General features: G+C 39.5%; 1 protein-coding gene across 2 annotated transcripts in view; it reads right to left on the bottom strand.

The window, feature by feature from the left end:
* The window catches only part of HDAC6 (histone deacetylase 6), a 90,311-nt gene that overhangs the window by 38,242 nt on the left and 32,454 nt on the right, over positions 1-19,615 (bottom strand). For both annotated transcript variants that reach the window (XM_068357498.1, XM_068357499.1), the window contains exons 10-20: positions 19,098-19,187; positions 18,491-18,600; positions 16,217-16,455; positions 15,428-15,509; positions 13,793-13,880; positions 11,030-11,212; positions 9,735-9,892; positions 7,804-7,999; positions 7,042-7,171; positions 3,395-3,654; positions 1,283-2,855 (exon numbers count right to left, since the gene is read on the bottom strand). In XM_068357498.1, the coding sequence (XP_068213599.1) occupies positions 1,283-2,855; positions 3,395-3,654; positions 7,042-7,171; positions 7,804-7,999; positions 9,735-9,892; positions 11,030-11,212; positions 13,793-13,880; positions 15,428-15,509; positions 16,217-16,455; positions 18,491-18,600; positions 19,098-19,187 (3,109 nt within the window). The remainder of the gene's footprint in view (positions 1-1,282; positions 2,856-3,394; positions 3,655-7,041; positions 7,172-7,803; positions 8,000-9,734; positions 9,893-11,029; positions 11,213-13,792; positions 13,881-15,427; positions 15,510-16,216; positions 16,456-18,490; positions 18,601-19,097; positions 19,188-19,615) is intronic.

Genomic DNA, 19,615 nt, shown 5'->3' with positions numbered 1-19,615 from the left:
TAATCCCTTAGTTCTAGTCTAAATGATAGTGTTTCTGCAGTTACCAACTACGCTATTAACGATTCCACTGTCGTTAATAACAACTCCCTTGGCTTTATCACTAACTTTTAGCCCATCAACTTTTTCAGCCTTGTCTTTTTCAAAACACTTTACGATCCGATGGACGCAGTTTTCAACCTCATATTCTGTGACCAGATTATCCATTTCAATCTTAAATTAAGTAGGAGTAGAAGAGTCCGGTCGAAAAGGGAACGGAGCGTTTGTAGGGTGACGGCCAGATCCAGTAGAAAACTGTAATATTCTGAACTGTGGCCGTCATTCTAAAAACAATTTTGGCGGGAGAAGCTAACTTAAAAAACCCACCTAACCTATGCTAAAAGCAGTATCCTTATCCAGGGGGGCTTTCCCCCCCCCCCCCCGGACCCCCCCTTACACAACAGTTTCCTTACCTACGAGTACGACGGGAGAAGCTAACTTAAAAAACCCACCTAACCTATGCTAAAAGCCGTGTCCTTACCCAGGGGGGCTGCGCCTCCCCCGGAGCCCCCCTTACACAACATATTTGAGATCCGTAGACCATTTCCAAACGTTTTTATTCTATACAAGATAACAGTCGGAGCGATAATAAGCAAATTAGGACACTTGGCCGTAGCGCTACAAACTACCCAAGGGAACCAAGACAATTATATAAAGTTCTCAGGATGTAATGGCCATTTTTGTGTTACCCCAGCAAGACCACCCATCGGGTCTACTGGTCACTACAAGGGAGGGAGAGATGGGAGGGACAGAGGTAGATATTTTTCTTGTTAAAGAAAGGAAAAATGGTAGCTTTCATGGTTAAAGCATAAGGACTATCGGGCGAAGATTCACTTAAATAATTGTAGATCCACAATTTCATCTGGATGGAACAAAAACAATTAACCCTTTTACCCCCAAAAGGACGTACTGGTACGTTTCACAAAACACATCCCTTTACCCCCATGGACGTACCGGTACGTCCTCGCAAAAATATGCTATAAAAAATTTTTTTTTTCATATTTTTAATATTTTTTTGAAAAAATTCAGGCATTTTCCAAGAGAATGAGACCAACCTGACCTCTCTATGACAAAAATTAAGGCTGTTAGAGCAATTTAAAAAAAAATATACTGCAAAATGTGCTGGGAAAAAAATAACCCCTTGGGGGTTAAGGGATGGAAAGTTCCAAATAGCCTGGGGGTAAAAGGGTTATCAGTAATCACAGATATTGAAGGACTATACGAAATGTTTTCGAAGCATACTCACCATATCTCTTGACGTCACTGACAGAGTCCTTGCCACGACACTCTTGAGGGGTTTCGTCTTTCTTCCGAGTGTACGACAAGGCACAGGAAGTCTGAGCGTGGCACTGCAGAGACCTGAAAGCGTCACGTTTGACTTTCACAGCGTCCAACACCTCCGCTTTTGCCAGCAAAGACCCGCTTTCCATTTCCCTGGGGACAGAGCTACAAGGGATATCTTGGAGGGCGGACAGAACGGCGGAAACGCTCTGAGTAGCTGCCTTTTCGTGCCATCTGGTTTCGCTCACTACGACAATTCGACCGTTGGCCAGGGCCATCAGGAGCCCTATCAGATGGGCATAAACTACCGGAAAGACATTCGGACAGTGACCAGCAGCTTCGTACTTACTAACGACGACCACAACTTCGGGAGCGAACTCGTAGGCGACTGGCAAGATAAGCTGATGAAATACAGCGTAATAATCTTCCATTTTGAAGTCCTGACAACCCAAATTCACTTTAATGTTATGATCACAAGATTCACAGCCCTTTGTACTTTTTTTTTTACTACTTTGGTACTGCTGATTACCATGTAAAGTAAGGCAAAAAGTTAAAATTCTCCTGTCACCACAGAATGCATGGCAATCGCGATTTGTACTACAATCTAAGTCTACAATCATGACGCGCTGGACGTTTAACTCGTCGAGAGCGTGCTTAGCACTAACAGAAGCAATATTACAGAGACTCAAGTTCCCGGCCCCGGGGCCCCCGCACGGCAGGACGACGACTCCGTTCTGACAGCGGCCGTAGACTAGCTCCGACATTAGATCGACGGCGTTCCCTACGGCCGTCATTATGTGGTCCTTCTCTTTTTCGGACAGGTGTTCATCGCCGAAGCCGTCGTTGAAGAGGAAGGGGAATTCTTCCTTTCTGCCTTCTCTGGATGCCACAATTTTACAAGCATCGAGAAGCTTGAGTCCTTGCAAGTGAGTCTTGAGATTTTCAAGGGGCTCGTTTCGACCCACTTCGCCGCAGCATTCGCTAAAAACTATGGAAGTGGGCTTCTTCTCCTGGGAGACGCTCGCAGCTGCGACCATCAACATTTCACTAGGCCTTTTCCTGGGCTTCTGGAGACGGTTGGGAGTGGAGGCGTTACCCTTTTTGGCTTTAGATTTCACACTCCTCAACTTGAGCGACGTATCGTCATCCTTCGGTGATGAGGTCCTTGTTTTTGTGAGCAAAACGTTATCCGGTGTGCGGACTGGCGTGGTGAATACGGAGAGAGAGTTGCCTAGACTATCTGAAGGGCCACTACTCAGCGAAGATTCCTTCGGTTGTTCGACGAAGGACGTTTCGTGTTTGCCGCAAATTTCAGCTTCGCATGCGAGTGACATCCCACCAAAGCTGTTTTCCAACTGCTTTTCTTTCCAGATTTTATCGGGAGAGGAAGGGGCCGATACGTATATCGGAGACACTGAAGGCGTGGATACAGGAGATGGGTTACACGAAGACACTTCGGATCCAGATACTCCGGATTCTACAGCCTGAGGCAATCCGCCAAATCCCTGAGACAGTACGTCTTCTATTGGCAACGCAACCTGTCGAAAGATATAAAGATGATCTTAACTGTAATATCATTATTATTAGTTAAACTACAACCCTAGTTGGAAAAGCAGGATGCTCTAAGACCCAAGGGCTCCAACAGGGAAAAATAGCCCAGTGTGGATAGGAAATAAAGAAATAAATAAACTACAAAAGAAGTAATAAACAATTGAAATTAAACACCTTAAAAACAGTGATATCAAAATAAATCCTTCATACATACATACATATACCAAAGCAAAATTGGGGTAGCCGACATCAACAAATGAAACAAAAACCAAAAAGGGGACCTCTACTCTCTACGTTCCTCCCAGCCTAACAAGGGACTCAACTGAGCTAAAAAAAGAGACTTATGTCAGTCTATTCAACATAAAAACATTCATTGCAAGTGTGAACTTATTAACTTTAGAAATAGTTTGAACAAGGGAGAGAAAGTATAGCCTTTCCTTGCCAATGAAATAGACATCAGTGTATAATTTAAACTAATAAAAATAAACCGCAAATATGTTACCAATTGCAAATCTTAAATACGAACCTGAAAACTCAAGGAAGACCAATACCGCGAGTGCGTCTTGATGACGTTGTTGATGGTCTCCACGGCCCTCTTATTGGGCACAAGACCGCTCTCCAAGGGAGGTATCGGGTCCCCGAGAAGGGCCTTGCCGCACATGGTCAAGCAGTAGCTGATGACGTTCAGGTTGTAACCGCCCTCCAGGGACAGGACGATGCGACTGTTGGCCAAGGAGGTGAGCAGGTGCGTCATGTGGCCGTAACACTCGGGAGTGACGCGGCATCCTGTCCGGTGATGAAAGGAAGGGTCGCAGTTATTGTTGACTTTCTTGATTTGCTTATCGTACTTGTAGATACTTACCGGTATAATCTACTTGATTTACTTAACCCTTTTACCCCCAAAGGACGCACTGGTACGTTTCACAAAAGCCATCCCTTTACCCCCATGGACGTACCGGTACGTCCTTGCTAAAAAATGCTATAAAAATTTTTTTCATATTTTGATGATTTTTTTTAGAAAAATTCAGGCATTTTCCAAGAGAATGAGACCAACCTGACCTCTCCATGACAAAAATTAAGGCTGTTAGAGCAATTTAAAAAAAATATACTGCAAAATGTGCTGGGAAAAAAATAACCCCCTGGGGGTTAAGGGTTGGAAATTTCCATATAGCCTGGGGGGTAAAAGGGTTAATTATCTGACTTATTATTATTACAAGCTAAGTTATAACCCTAGTTGGCAAAGAAGGATGTTATAAGCCCAAGGGCTCCATTAGGGAAAAATTACCCAGTGAGGAAAGGAAAGAAGATAATAAATAAACTACAGAAATAATGAACAATTAAAATAAAAAATTAAAGAAAAATAACATTAAAATATATATTTCAAACATAGAAAATATAAAAACTTCAAAAAAGAAAAACAAGAAGAGAAATAAGAAAGAACACCATGCCTGAGTATACCCTCAAGCAAGAGAACTCTACCTCAAAGACAGTGGAAGACCATGTAACAGAGGCTATGGCATAACTTATTTAACTTATAATCAATTCAGTTTACAGTGTACAACTTGTTTAACTTATAATCGATTCAGTTTACGGTCTACTCGACTTACGGCTTATTTAAATTGACTTCTGACCGATTCCTTATATTATCTCCTAATGGCTTACAACCTACCCAGGTTATGCTAAACCACATTAACAACATGCAATATTATCCAATTGTATGAATATAATAGAATGAAAAAATCTACTTTGTGAATGAAACCAAAAAAAATGCATGGTTAAAAAAGAAATATAAGGTATAGTATGATTAAATTTATAAGAAAATATCATAAGCACATGTAACAGAACTAAGGAGATAATATAAACATTTAAAACATTCATCCAATTTATATCTGTTGCAAATAAAACCTTTCATATAAGGGACAGTCCTTTTATTATCAGACTTCTCCTTCCACTGGCTTTCAATTACAACAGAGTAAATAAATTATATTATGTTCGATATCAAGGGATGTGTGATGTCGCCGTGGTTGTTTAACTTGTATGTTGATGGAGTGGTGAGAGAGGTGAATGCTCGAGTGCTTGGACGAGGCTTAAAACTGGTAGACGAGAATGATCATGAATGGGAGGTAAATCAGTTGTTGTTTGCAGATGATACTGTACTGGTAGCAGACACAGAAGAGAAGCTTGACCGACTAGTGACAGAATTTGGAAGGGTGTGTGAGAGAAGGAAGTTGAGAGTTAATGTGGGTAAGAGTAAGGTTATGAGATGTACGAGAAGTGAAGGTGGTGCAAGGTTGAATGTCATGTTGAATGGAGAGTTACTTGAGGAGGTGGATCAGTTTAAGTACTTGGGGTCTGTTGTTGCAACAAATGGTGGAGTGGAAGCAGATGTACGTCAGAGAGTGAATGAAGGTTGCAAAGTGTTGGGGGCAGTTAAGGGAGTAGTAAAAAATAGAGGGTTGGGCATGAATGTAAAGAGAGTTCTATAAAAGAAAGTGATTGTACCAACTGTAATGTATGGATCGGAGTTGTGGGGAATGAAAGTGATGGAGAGACAGAAATTGAATGTGTTTGAGATGAAGTGTCTAAGGAGTATGGCTGGTGTATCTCGAGTAGATAGGGTTAGGAACAAAGTAGTGAGGGTGAGAACGGGTGTAAGAAATGAGTTAGCAGCTAGAGTGGATATGAATGTGTTGAGGTGGTTTGGCCACGTTGAGAGAATGGAAAATGGCTGTCTGCTAAAGAAGGTGATGAATGCATGAGTTGATGGGAGAAGTACAAGAGGAAGGCCAAGGTTTGGGAGGATGGATGGAGTGAAGAAAGCTCTGGGTGATAGGAGGATAGATGTGAGAGAGGCAAGTGAGCGTGCTAGAAATATGAATGAATGGCGAGCGATTGTGACGCAGTTCCGGAAGGCCCTGCTGCTTCCTCTGGGGCCTTAGATGACCGCGGAGGTAGCAGCAATAGGGGATTCAGCATTATGAAGCTTCATCTGTGGTGGATAGCGGGGGTGGGTGGGCTGTGGCACCCTAGCAGTACCAGCTGAACTCGGTTGAGTCCCTTGTCAGGCTGGGAGGAACGTAGAGAGTAGAGGTCCCCTTTTTGTTTTGTTTCATTTGTTGATGTCGGCTACCCCCAAAAATTGGGGAAAGTGGCTTGGTATATATATGTATGTATGATTAAATTTATAAGAAAATAATATCATAAGCACATGTAACAGAACTAAGGACACATAAACATTTAAATCATTCATCCAATTTATATCTGTTGTAAATAAAACCTTTCATATAAGGGACAGTCCTTTTATTATCAGACTTCTCCTTCCACTGGCTTTCAATTACAACAGAGTAAATAAATTATATTATGTTAACCCTTTTACCCCCAAAGGACGTACTGGTACGTTTCACAAAACTCATCCCTTTACCCCCATGGACGTACCGGTACGTCCTTGCATAAAAATGCTATTTACATTTTTTTTTTGCATATTTTTGATAATATTTTGAAAAACTTCAGGCATTTTCCAAAAGAATGAGACCAACCTGACCTCTCTATGATGAAAATTAAGGCTTTTAGAGCAATTTAAAAAAAATATACTGCAAAATGTGCTTGAAAAAAAATAACCCCCTGGGGGTTAAGGGTTGGAAATTTCCAAATAGCCTGGGGGTAAAAGGGTTACATATCAAGTAAATAACATCTGATGCATTAAGGTTTTCCAATTTAGGGAATAAATGTACTACTTGAATAAAATCCTTAATCTACTGTATATATTTGATAAAGATTCATCTAGCATTCTATTCTTTGCTGACTTAACCCTTCAACCCCCAGGCTATTTGGAAATTTCCAACCCTTAACCCCCATGGGGTTATTTTTTTCCCAGCACATTTTGCAGTATATTTTTTTTTTTAATTGCTCTAACAGCCTTAATTTTTCTCATAGAGAGGTCAGGTTGGTCTCATTCTCTTGGAAAAGGCCTGAATATTTTCAAAAAATTATCAAAAGTATGAAAAAAATAATTTTTAAAGCATTTTTTTTTGCAAGGACGTACCGGTACGTCCATGGGGGTAAAGGTATGGCTTTTGTGAAACGTACCAGTACGTCCTTTGGGGGTAAAAGGGTTAATAACAGAAAGATACGCATCAAAGCCCAAGCAAATGAACACGCCGCGTGGGACCTCACCTCCGAGAGGATCCCCTCTCGCGGCATCGAATCCCGCCGCCACCAGAACAAGCTGGGGGTCAAACTGGTACGCGATGGGCATCACAATCTGGAGCATTGCCGAGATGTATTCGGCGTCTCCCATGCCGCTCTGAAAAAAAAAAAGTAAAAAACTAAACATTGAATGAAAATTTGTCTGTGGTATTTACATCGGAATTCTTTTCAAGACAGTACTCAAAATTTGTCTGTGGTACTTACATCGGAATTCTTTTCAAGACAGTACTCAACAGGACAGTACATAATGAGTACACAAGCGTAAATACAGGGTAATGTTCTGAGCTATGCGTCTTTTTTTTTTTGAAAGAAAGATTAATATAAAAAGAATATCGCACCTACTAAACATCTTGGCCTGGCCAGGCTCACCTTGAATGCACTCACAAAACTCACTGTTAAGAGAAACTATCTTATAATAAAGTGTTGAGTATCCCAGGTAATTCAGTGAATAATAAAGGCTTTTTTGTTCAGTTTTGCCTGCTATTTTGAATATGATTCCAGAGCCTACGACTGGGAAATTTTATCGAGGACCAATTTTAGCTGATAATTAAATGTTAGATATGTTATATTTTCCGCTTAGAAATGCATACTGTATATGTACTGTATTCCTAAATAAAATATAAACTTTAACTGCAAAATACAATCCAGTCAAAGGGGATAGCTGTTGTACAGCAACTACAAATGACAGGTTATGGGTTCAAATGAGACCAAGGATATCAAATAACGTACCATGTTCCAGGGGATGTTAATGTTGAACCCTTCCCCGGCTTCTTTCCCGACTCGGTCGTAATTTGCGTCCTCTGAGGACGGGAAGAACAGCCCGTCGTCGTAGCGGTGTATGGAGACGTACAGCACGGAGGGATCGGATTTGAACACGTGCTGGATTCCATTTCCGTGGTGAACGTCCCAGTCGAGGATCATTATTCTGAAAAAGGCAAATATATTATGGTTTACCAGAGGATTGCTTATGAGTAAGAGAGAGAGAGAGAGAGAGAGAGAGAGAGAGAGAGAGAGAGAGAGAGAGAGAGAGAGAGAGGAGAGAGAGAGAGAAATGTGGAGGATTAATTTTATTTTAATTTATTTTTTTTGTTTGCCAAATCGAGAGAGAGAGAGAGAGAGAGAGGAGAGAGAGAGAGAGAGAGAGAGAGAGAGAGAGAGAGAGAGAGAGAGAGAGAGGAGAGAGAGAGAGAGAATTTTAGTTTGTTTTAGTTTTGTCAAATTGACAGAGAGAGAGAGAGAGAGAGAGAGAGAGAGGAGAAGAGAGAGAGAGGAGAGAGAGAGAGAGAGAGAGAGAGAGATTTTAGTCTGTTTAAGTTTTGTCAAATTGAGAGAGAGGAGAGAGAGAGAGAGAGAGAGAGAGAGGAGAGAGAGAGAGAGAGAGAGAGAGAGAGAGAGAGAGAGAGAGAGAGAGAGAGAGAGAGAGACCACATCTCATAGCAATCTACTGAATTCATCAACAGCCTCTCTTTCCTTGGTTTCAAAAACCTTCTCTATTTTGAGAGACAGGTTTATTGTCTCTCCCATTTCCCTTTCACTTCTATTCCTTTACACTTGGTTTAGATGGTGAAAGCAACTCGCTAAGCCGCGAATAACCTTTAGTGAAAATGGATGAGTCCTGAAACAAAGTACCGAGTAAAACTGTATGCAATCACTCGCCTAATTAAGCAATGAGTTATTCACTGTCCTCTAAGACAGATTGGCCAGGGAGACTTCAGCCTGTCAGATTAGGGTTTAAGGTTAGGTTAAGAAACTATAAGACATAGCCCAAAGCTATAAGTATAAAGGTTAGAATGTATTGTAGTTTTACTAGGGTCTCTACCACACAACTTACAGTAAACATTAAGCTTTTTACTGATGGCTAAAGAGAGAGAGAGAGAGAGAGAGAGAGAGAGAGAGAGAGAGAGAGAGAGAGAGAGAGAGAGAGAGAGAGAGAGAGAGACACTACCCATGATCTCTGGATGCCCCATCTCGTAGATTAGGGTTTAGGTTAGGTTAGGTTAGTAAGAAACTATACGACGTAGCCCAAAGCGACAAGACCCTGAAGGGCATTCAGCATAAAAGTTACGATGTATGGCAGTCTTACTACTGTCTTTACCACCTCATAATTACAATAAAAAATAGAGCTTATGACCAATGGCTAAGTCAAAAACAGCAACCAAATGTCTGTTAATTACTTACTGGTATAAATTCAGAATAAATAAAAAAATACGGCCTAAATACTTGGAAAATCCCGTCCATTTTTTGGAAATAATTCATTTTAACCCTTTTACCCCCAAAAGACGTGCTGGTACGTTTCACAAAAGCCATACCTTTACCCCCATGGACGTACCAGTACGTCCTTGCAAAAAAATGCTATAAAAATTTTTTTTTTAATATTTTTGATAATTTTTTGAGAAAATTCAGGGATTTTCCAAGAGAATGAGACCAACCTGACCTCTCTATGACAAAAATTAAGGCTGTTAGAGCAATTTAAAAAAATATACTGCAAAATGTGCTGGGAAAAAAATAACCCCCTGGGGGTTGAGGGTTGGAAATTTCCAAATAGCCTGGGGGTAAAAGGGTTAAAGAGTCAGTTTCTCTTCATTGAAATAAATTTCCAATCATGGTGAACTACAGAGTACATATCTTCACAGAACAAGAAGTACAATACAGATACTGACCTCTGATATCCGTATTTCTGAGCTGCATATTTAGCTGCAACGGCAACGTTATTGTAGAGGCAGAATCCGTGAGGGTGGCCCATCTCGGCATGGTGGCCCGGGGGACGAATAACCCCAATCCCTCCTTGGCTCTCTCCACTGCAGACGCTGTCCACAACCTTAAAATAACAAAATAATATATATTACTGTAAAATCTACTCAAACAAGGTTATCGCCATCATCATCAGCCGTTACTAGTCCACTGTGGAACAAAGCCCCCAGACATGTCCTTCCATTTGCGTCTGTTTCTGGTCTTTCTATGCCAGTCCTAACTGGCAAACTTTCTTTGTTCGTCAATCTATTGTTTATAACTCGGCTATATATAACATTTAAAACATGGAAATAAAAGGACCCGATAACAAGATGCAAACGTGGTTTTCCCTATGAAGGAAGAAAACCTCGTCTGAACCAAGGGTAAAATCTGATTGATACTGTAAATCACTACACAAAACGGCAACTCGAACCACACTTATGCCTGCGTCAGGAGCAGTACTGCCCGTTACACTTCCTCCAGGAACTAGTTACCTAAGCTACAGTCAGTTACTTCAGTTCGGGTAAGTCCAATTTACCAAACACTAGGATGCCGGAGCTTAAGCAAAGAGGGGCTCTTATAAACGTTCTGCTAACACTCTGCCACGCGTGAACGATTTCAATTACTTTCCTCCTTCTCCAATTAAGCTCTTCCCATCCAATTCAACTGTGCTTTGCTCCAATTTAAAAAATTGTCAGACAAAATCCTTCTTCCAGAGAGATTCTCTTTAAGTGATTCATTGATTTTGTTAAAAAAAAGTTTATAATGTCAACAAAGTATTTATGAATGAAAATAGTAGAAACATCAACAAGTTTATATGTCAACAAAGTATTTATGAATGAAAACAGTAGTAACATCAAATAGTTCATATGTCAACAAAGTATTTATGAATGAAAACAGTAGTAACATCAACCAGTTCATATGTCAGCAAAGTATTTATGAATGAAGACAGTAGTAACATCGATCAGTTCATCAATAAGTTTATATGTCAACAAAGTAATTATGAATGAAAACAGTAGTAACATCGAATAGGTCATATGTCAACAAAGTATTTATGAATGAAAACATAGTAGCAGTATCAACCAGTGCATATGTCAACAAAGTATTCATGAATGAAAACAGTAGTAATATCAACAAGATCATACTCAATAAAGTATTCATGAATGAAAACATAGTAGCAGCATAAAAAATGTAGCATGTTTGAGAATAAAACGTCCGTACATACCTGAAGCAAACTGCCCGAGGACAACAAGGCAGCATCATTACTCGAAGGATGAAGATACACCGACTTGTAAGTCTCTTGCAAGTTTCTGATCTTGTCTTCGGTGAGGTCCTCTAGACTAAACATGAGGTCTACGTGATCTTTGGTATGCACAGCTTCGATTTCCTGCCTGGTCGCTCTCCGAGACTGAAGAATCAAGAGAATGATTTACTAAAATTTCAAGTCGGTATTACTTGTTTACTTGTTTTGGGTTTAAATCCAACCCTCCACTGAAGTCGAGTGAACTACTTCTCGGGCGGGTCAATATTAATCATCTAACGAAACATTTTCATTATACATACATACATATACCAAAGGCACTTCCCCCAATTTTGGGGGGTAGCCGACATCAACAAGAAACCAAACAAAAAAGGGGACCTCTACTCTCTACGTTCCTCCAGCCTAACCAGGGACTCAGCCGAGTTCAGCTGGTACTGCTAGGGTGCCACAGCCCAACCTCCCACATTTCCACCACAGATGAAGCTTCATACTGCTGAGTCCCCTACTGCTGCTACCTCCGCGGTCATCTAAATTCTTATTAAGATGAGGAAAACTATAGAAAAGCTAGTCAACTAAAAAGATACATAGATATTTCCTGTAATATATCAGTGATCAAGGTAAACCAATCTTCAGAATTATCAAACGATTCTCTGAGAAATTAACATACAGAATAGTTAGCATATTCTTCTCTTAACCCCTTTACCCCCAGGCTCTTTGGAAATTTCCAACCCTTAACCCCCAAGGGGTTATTTTTTCCCCAGCACATTTTGCAGTATATTTTTTTTAAATTGCTCTAACAGCCTTCATTTTTGTCATAGAGAGGTCAGGTTGGTCTCATTCTCTTGGAAAATGCCTGAATTTTCTCAAAAAATTATCAAAAATATGAAAAAAAAATTTTTTTATAGCATTGTTTTGCAAGGACGTACCGGTGCGTCCATGGGGGTAAAGGGATGAGTTTTGTGAAACGTACCAGTACGTCCTTTGGGGGTAAAAGGGTTAAACACAAATGCTGATGAATGATTTCATGCAAAACAAAGGTGATAATTATTAAATTTACCACAAATAATTTAGTAAATCAAGTATGGGAAAGGGGAATGATAAGTTCATATTCTGTAGCTTAATTACTGTCTTTTTCGCTATAAGCAATCCTCAAATTTTGTTAGCTTTTACGTAAAACAAACAAGGGAAATTTAAGCCAATTTCTAGTAATTTGTCCTTATTAATTACTGTTTTCGAGTTAGGTAAATGTATTTTAAACGGAACTACAGCTGAGTAATAGTAACTGTAATATACAAGTATATATGCTGAAATTAATTGTCAAAGGTTGAAATCCTACTACGTGAGGTACAGGATTCTTGAAGGATTCAGTAAACAGTTTGATGATGGAGCCTTACATATACTGTACACCTGACATTCAGCTGAGATCCTACGATGTGAGTTACAGGATTCTTTAAGAATTCAGTAAACAGTTTGATGATGGAGCCCTTACATATACACCTGACATTCAGACACATTACTAACATTCTTTCCTTACACATTAAAAAATAATTGGAACTAACACCTAACACCCTCACTTAACCCTTTTACCCCCAGGCTCTTTGGAAATTTCCAACCCTTAACCCCCAGGGGGTTATTTTTTCCCCAGCACATTTTGCAGTATATTTTTTTTAAAATTGCTCTAACAGCCTTAATTTTTGTCATAGAGAGGTCAGGTTGGTCTCATTTTCTTGGAAAATGCCTGAATTTTTTTAAAAAAATTATCAAAAATATGAATAAGAAAATTTTTATAGCATTTTTTTGCAAGGACGTACCGGTACGTCCATGGGGTAAAGGGATGGGTTTTGTGAAACGTACCAGTACGTCCTTTGGGGGTAAAAGGGTTAAAGGAGTAACTACTTTAATTCAATGGGTTTTTTTCCTTCCCTCATAGTACTGATAGAGCAACAGGTTCCTCTAAGAGAGTAACTCTCTGAAATCATTCAAATGGTGTACAGAGAAAGTCTCAAAGAAGAGCTATGGATGCCTGGTGGTTTACCCCGAGATTGCACATTCCTTAACCCTTTTACCGCCAAAGGACGTACTTGTAGGTTTCACAAAACTCATCCCTTTACCCCCATGGACTTACCGGTACATCCTTGCAAACAACTGCTATTTAAATTTTTTTTTCTATATTTTTGATAATTTTTTGAGAAACTTCAGGCATTTTCCAAGAGAATGAGACCAACCTGACCCCTCTATGTCAAAAATTAAGGCTGTTAGAGCAATATAAAAAAAAATATACTGCAAAATGTGCTTGAAAAAAAAATAACCCCTGGGGGTTAAGGGTTGGAAATTTCCAAATAGCCTTGGGGTAAAAGGGTTAACTTCATCTCTGCTCTTCAAAACCAAGGCTATTGTTTTTCTCTCTTTAGTCACCTTTATATTGTTATTCATATCATTCTTTTATTTCTCTTTCATGGTTTATTTTCCACTTTTGTTTCTTTATACGCATAGGCAACTGGACCAGAGAGGTACTCTCGTACAGATGCTACACTACTATCTAGGTTTCAAAAGTTATTTCGAACATGAAAGACTACCGCTGGTCTCCAGCTGTAGAGCATTTCTCCTGGCAAGTAAAAATGAAGCATAACTAAACTTCCTACAGACAGAGGTGTCTGATGTGAGAGGCAATGGGGTAAAGAGGCTCTGGAAGCAAACAGAACCAGGAACGAGCGAATCGACACTGACCTCCAAAATCAGCGCTCTCTCAGTCACGCCAAAGTCCTTCAAGAAGCGCCAAATCCTTTCCGTTCTCTCTGGTCTCTCTGGGTGTTCTCTGGGCAGTAGTAAAAGTAAAGATCATTACAATTTAATCTATACATACATACATATACCAAGGCACTTCCCCCAATTTTGGGGGGTAGCCGACATCAACAAATGAAACAAAACAAAAAAAAGGGGACCTCTACTCTCTACGTTCCTCCAGCCTAACCAGGGACTCAACCGAGTTCAGCTGGTACTGCTAAGGTGCCACAGCCCACCCTCCCACATTATCCACCACAGATGAAGCTTCATAATGCTGAATCCCCTACTGCTGCTACCTCCGCGGTCATCTAAGGCATCGGAGGCAGCAGCAGGGCCTACCGGAACTGCGTCACAATCGCTCGCCATTCATTCCTATTTCTAGCACGCTCTCTTGCCTCTCTCACATCTATCCTCCTGTCACCCAGAGCTTCCTTCACTCCATCCATCCACCCAAACCTTAGCCTTCCTCTTGTACTTCTCCCATCAACTCTTGCATTCATCACCTTCTTTAGCAGACAGCCATTTTCCATTCTCTCAATATAAAAACTATAAAATACATCTCTTTTTGTCAGCTCTCCAAAACCAAATCATTGTTCTCTCTTCTTGGGTAGTGCCATAGCCTCTGTACCACGGTCTTCCAATGTCTTGGGTTAAGAGTTCTCTTCCTTGAGGGTACACACAGGCACCCTATTATATCTGTTTCCTTATTTCCTTTCCTCACTGGGCTATTTTCCATGTTAGAAACCTTAGAGGGACTTATAGTATCCTTGTTTTCCAACTAGAGTTATAGTTTAGCTCATATTATTATCATTATCATTATCATTATTATTATTATTATTATTATTATTATTATTATTATTATTATTATTATTATTATTATTTGTGTTTGTGTTGCTGTTAATTATTATTTACTATTATTGTCATTATTTTTATTATTATTACTAGCTAAATCACAACCCTGATTGAAAAAGCAGAATGCTACAAGCCCAAGGCCTCCAATAGGGATAACACCCCAGTGAGGAAACAACATAAAGAAATAGCAAATAAACTATAGATGAAAGAAGTACATACATACATACATACATATACCAAGGCACTTCCCCCAATTTTGGGGGGTAGCCGACATCAACAAATGAAAAAAAAAAAAAAAGGGACCTCTATTCTCTACGTTCCTCCCAGCCTAACAAGGGACTCAACCGAGTTCAGCTGGTACTGCTAGGGTGCCACAGCCCACCCTCCCACATTATCCACCACAGATGAAGCTTCATAATGCTGAATCCCCTACTGCTGCTACCTCCGCGGTCATCTAAGGCATCGGAGGCAGCAGCAGGGCCTACCGGAACTGCGTCACAATCGCTTGCCATTCATTCCTATTTCTAGCACACTCTCTTGCCTCTCTCACATCTATCCTCCTATCACTCAGAGCTTTCTTCACTCCATCCATCCACCCAAACCTTGGCCTTCCTCTTGTACTTCTCCCATCAACTCTTGCATTCATCACCTTCTTTAGCACTCATATAAACTCTGAAAACCAGACTTACATCACCCTGTTCAACAGGAAAAGCATCTGGCACTTACTTCTCCGATGTATTTCTGTGCTTGCTCATCTCTTCATCATAGACGAGGCAAAGTTTGTGGCTGGGCAAGTCTTTGATGTGTTCTGTTATACGAAAAGAAAAAAAGGTAAAAAATTATTAGGATTTCTGAAAAATCTACTGTGTGTATTTCGACCGTTAGAATTATAACTACTCGAAGTTGACATTTTTCCTCTTTTAATTCATTTTAAAAGTAATTTGCATACTGTATTTCCTTGCTAAAGAAACTAACATCCTTTACAATAGATGTACAGAATGTCTTCAGCAATGCTGGAGCTGCTAATGAATTGATAAGTTAACAAGGAACCTTGTCAACGACAGTTGGTATGAGAGAATGTGCTCACGAAAAAAATCAGAACTTATCACAAACCAATTTAAGATAAGATCCAACAGTCAAGAGAAGAACAAGACAGCATGCCTGTACCCATCGTGACCAATGGCATAACTGGCTATTTTGTGAAAGCCAGGTGGGAGGAGATACCCCTCGCTGCACTCGTCATTAACTAATTATCCTGCTAACGATTCAATGACCACACCAGCGTCGCTGAAAACACATCCCTATTCTAAAAGGACGTAAGGTTCATGCACTCGTAGGAACAAACTAGATTTTTTTCTGTAGGGAAACTTGCTTTGCAATTTAAAAGTTTGTTGCTGTTGTTGTTGGTGTTAGGTTGCCCCAACACATTGTTTGCACTGACAGCCAGTAAAATAAAGTGTTTTAGATATGTTCAAAGCAAATGCTCAATTCATTACCAAAATAAGAATAACTCACCCTTCTCTTTTAACTCCTTCAGCCTCGACGAGATCTCTCCCAGCTTCGAGGGGGAATGGAAGGGATAAAAACTGGTTATTGGAAAGGGAACCCCCTTGGATTCCGGCCCTTTGAAGGTGGCGGATGGCATGTGCTTTGGCATGGCGAACTCCTCGCTCGTGGAAAAAGACCCTTGGTATTGGAAGCACTTCCAGTAAGGCCGTTGGGCGTAAATCAGGTTGAGAATGGATTCCTGTATGCTGCAATGGATAACCAGTAGAAAGAACGATCAAGAGATTTTCAGACTTCCGCCAATGGAGGTCGTCGATATTTTATTCAGGTCTGCGGACCAAGTTATCCCTTTTTCTTATGTTGGCATGACTGAATCGAATGTATAAAGATAACAATAATAACCCAGACTCTGTAATGCTAATAACAATAACCCAGACTCTATAACACTAACAATAATAACCCAGACTCTATAATGATAACAACACTAACCCAGACTTTATAATGATAACAATAACCGAGACTCTATAATGATGATAATAATAACCCAGACTCTATAACACTAACAATAATAGCCCAGACTCTATAATGCTAACAATAATAACCGAGACTCTATAATGAAAACAATAATAACCGAGACTCTATAATGATAACATAAATAACCCAGACTCTATAATGCTATAAATAATAACCCAGACTCTATACTGATAATAATAACCCAGACTATATAACACTAACAATAATAACCCAGACTCTATAATGATAACATAAATAACCCAGACTCTATAATGCTATAAATAATAACCCAGACTCTATACTGATAATAATAACCCAGACTCTATAACACTAACAATAATAACCCAGACTCTATAATGCTAACAATAATAACCCAGACTCTATATTGCTAACAATAATAACTTACTCTATAATGCTTACAATAATAACCCAGACTCTATAATAATAACCAGAAAAGCAATTTTGATCCAGATCACCTCCAAAATTCAACGGACTCTTCCGGGCCATAAAACCTATCTGTTGTTAAAATTCGACATAATCCTGCTGACAGCCAATCAAATAAATAAACGCATGTCATTCTATAACCATGGCGGAGGTAATAATGCAAGAGACTTGGAATATTAACCCTTTCACCCCCAGGCTATTTGGAAATTTCCAACCTTTAACCCCAAAGGTTTTTTTTTCCCCAGCACATTTTGCAGTATATTTTTTTTTAATTGCTCTAAAAGCCTTAATTTTTGTCATAGAGAGGTCAGGTTGGTCTCATTCTCTTGGAAAATGCCTGAATTTTCTCAGAAAATTATCAAAAATATGAAATTTTTATAGCATTTTTTTGCAAGGACGTACAGGTACGTCCATGGGGGTAAAGGGATGGCTTTTGTGAAACGTACCAGTACGTCCTTTGGGGGTAAAAGGTTTAAAGAAAAGATATAGTATTACAAATGAACTGTATGTAGTACGATACCTCCCTTTGAATTCTTATTTCACAATGACGGTTTAAATCGGTTTACAGGAAAATACCTTCTGTTAGATTGTATATTATTAAATATAAGTTTATCTATACAAATTTCTATTCCTGTTCCTTTACCATCAACAATGATACATTAAGCGCACTTCAACCAGTTAAAATTGAAATGAAACATATACTATCACAAAGATTTCACTGAAATAAAACTAAATGGTTACCAAATAAATAATTATAGATACAAAATATTTTGTTTATCAAGTTTCTCTTATGTGTATCAGCTACGGAATATAAAGCCTTTTACAGCTGTAAATTTACGAATATACTGCAAACTTCATAATATGGAAGAGCAAGGTACTCGCAACAAAAGCCCAAACATTAGGGCCACGGTCGTGAAAACTGTCGGGCAACGAGAGGGGAAGACACGATATTCCAATGAGATAATTGGGGATGTGAAATGTTGAAAGGCCTTTCTAGTTATTAACCCTTTTACCCCCAAAGGACGTACTGGTACGTTTCACAAAAGCCATCCCTTTACCCCTATGGACGTACCGGTACGTCCTTGCAAAAAGATTCTATGAAAATTTTTTCTTTATATTTTTGATAATTTTTTTGAGAAAATTCAGGCATTTTCCAAGAGAATGAGACCAACCTGACCTCTCTATGACAAAAATCAAGGCTGTTAGAGCAATTTTAAAAAATATACTGCAAAATGTGCTGGGAGAAAAATAACCCCCTGGGGGTTAAGGGTTGGAAATTTCCAAATAGCCTGGGGGTAAAAGGGTTAAGAAACAACACAGACTCACCTCTGGCTTGGCTGACTCAGGGGGTCCATCAGCATGGGGCAAGGGTCGTGCAGCAGGGCAGCGAGCGTTTTGGAAGCACCTTCGGCCGTCGATTCTAAGCAGTACCCACCCTACGGTGGAAAGGATGTAGATTAGAATGCTTTCTTCGCGTACTCTTTTATACATACATACATATACCAAGGCACTTCCCCCAATTTTGGGGGGTAGCCGACATCAACAAATGAAACAAAAACAAAAAAGGGGACCTCTACTCTCTACGTTCCTCCCAGCCTGACAAGGGACTCAACCGAGTTCTGTACTCTTTTATAAAGTGCAATATACTACGATAGACTTGAAGTTAAATTTCTTTTATCTTGTCCCCATCTGGCATTTCAGCTTCTTGATGCAATTTCCACATTACCAAAGACATTCGAGACTAAGATCATATCTTAATGATCTTGCTAAACTTAATGATACTGTATAACCTTATCCATAAATGTCACATCAAACCCTGCTTTCCCTTGAGAAGCTAAATTCATAAGACAAAATCCTTTATCAAAATCAATAACTGATTACACTCAGTGACACAACTGACCCAGTACGAATATACAGCAATTATATAACTCACCTCGAGAACTACGGCCACTTTACCACGAGCTAGAGTCATTAGACTAGACGTCAGGTGAGCGTAAAAAGCCGGGGTGACCTCCATCAAGCCCTATTTGGGAAATCGGATTTTAGAACATCAGTCCGTCTCCATATATACAAAGAGATCATCTTTCATGAAGTACTTCATATCAATGACCTTAATCTTATATCTTATTCCAAAACATTAAATAAGAAACAGCTACATTTTTTCTAGAATATAGTTCAACATTACAACCAGTATATACATATATCACTAGGCAAAATTATTAAATGCTTCGAGCAGCCATGCACTAATTATAGCATAACTATTTCTTGTTAGTATCTTATTTTTTTTTCTCTCAACAAGAAGGCCAATTACAGTACACTACACATTTACACAGCAGTTTTCAAAAGCATCTGATACACACATACACATACAAACTTTTCATAAGAATTTATGTGTATCTATGCAGTCAGGGTAACATTATACTCATGTATACATGCACATACAGTACTAGC

The sequence above is a fragment of the Palaemon carinicauda genome, chromosome 34 (assembly GCF_036898095.1).
Source record: "Palaemon carinicauda isolate YSFRI2023 chromosome 34, ASM3689809v2, whole genome shotgun sequence".
Taxonomy (NCBI): domain Eukaryota; kingdom Metazoa; phylum Arthropoda; class Malacostraca; order Decapoda; family Palaemonidae; genus Palaemon; species Palaemon carinicauda.
Note: the sequence above shows the minus strand (reverse complement) of the source record. Positions and strands in the feature narration are given on the sequence as shown.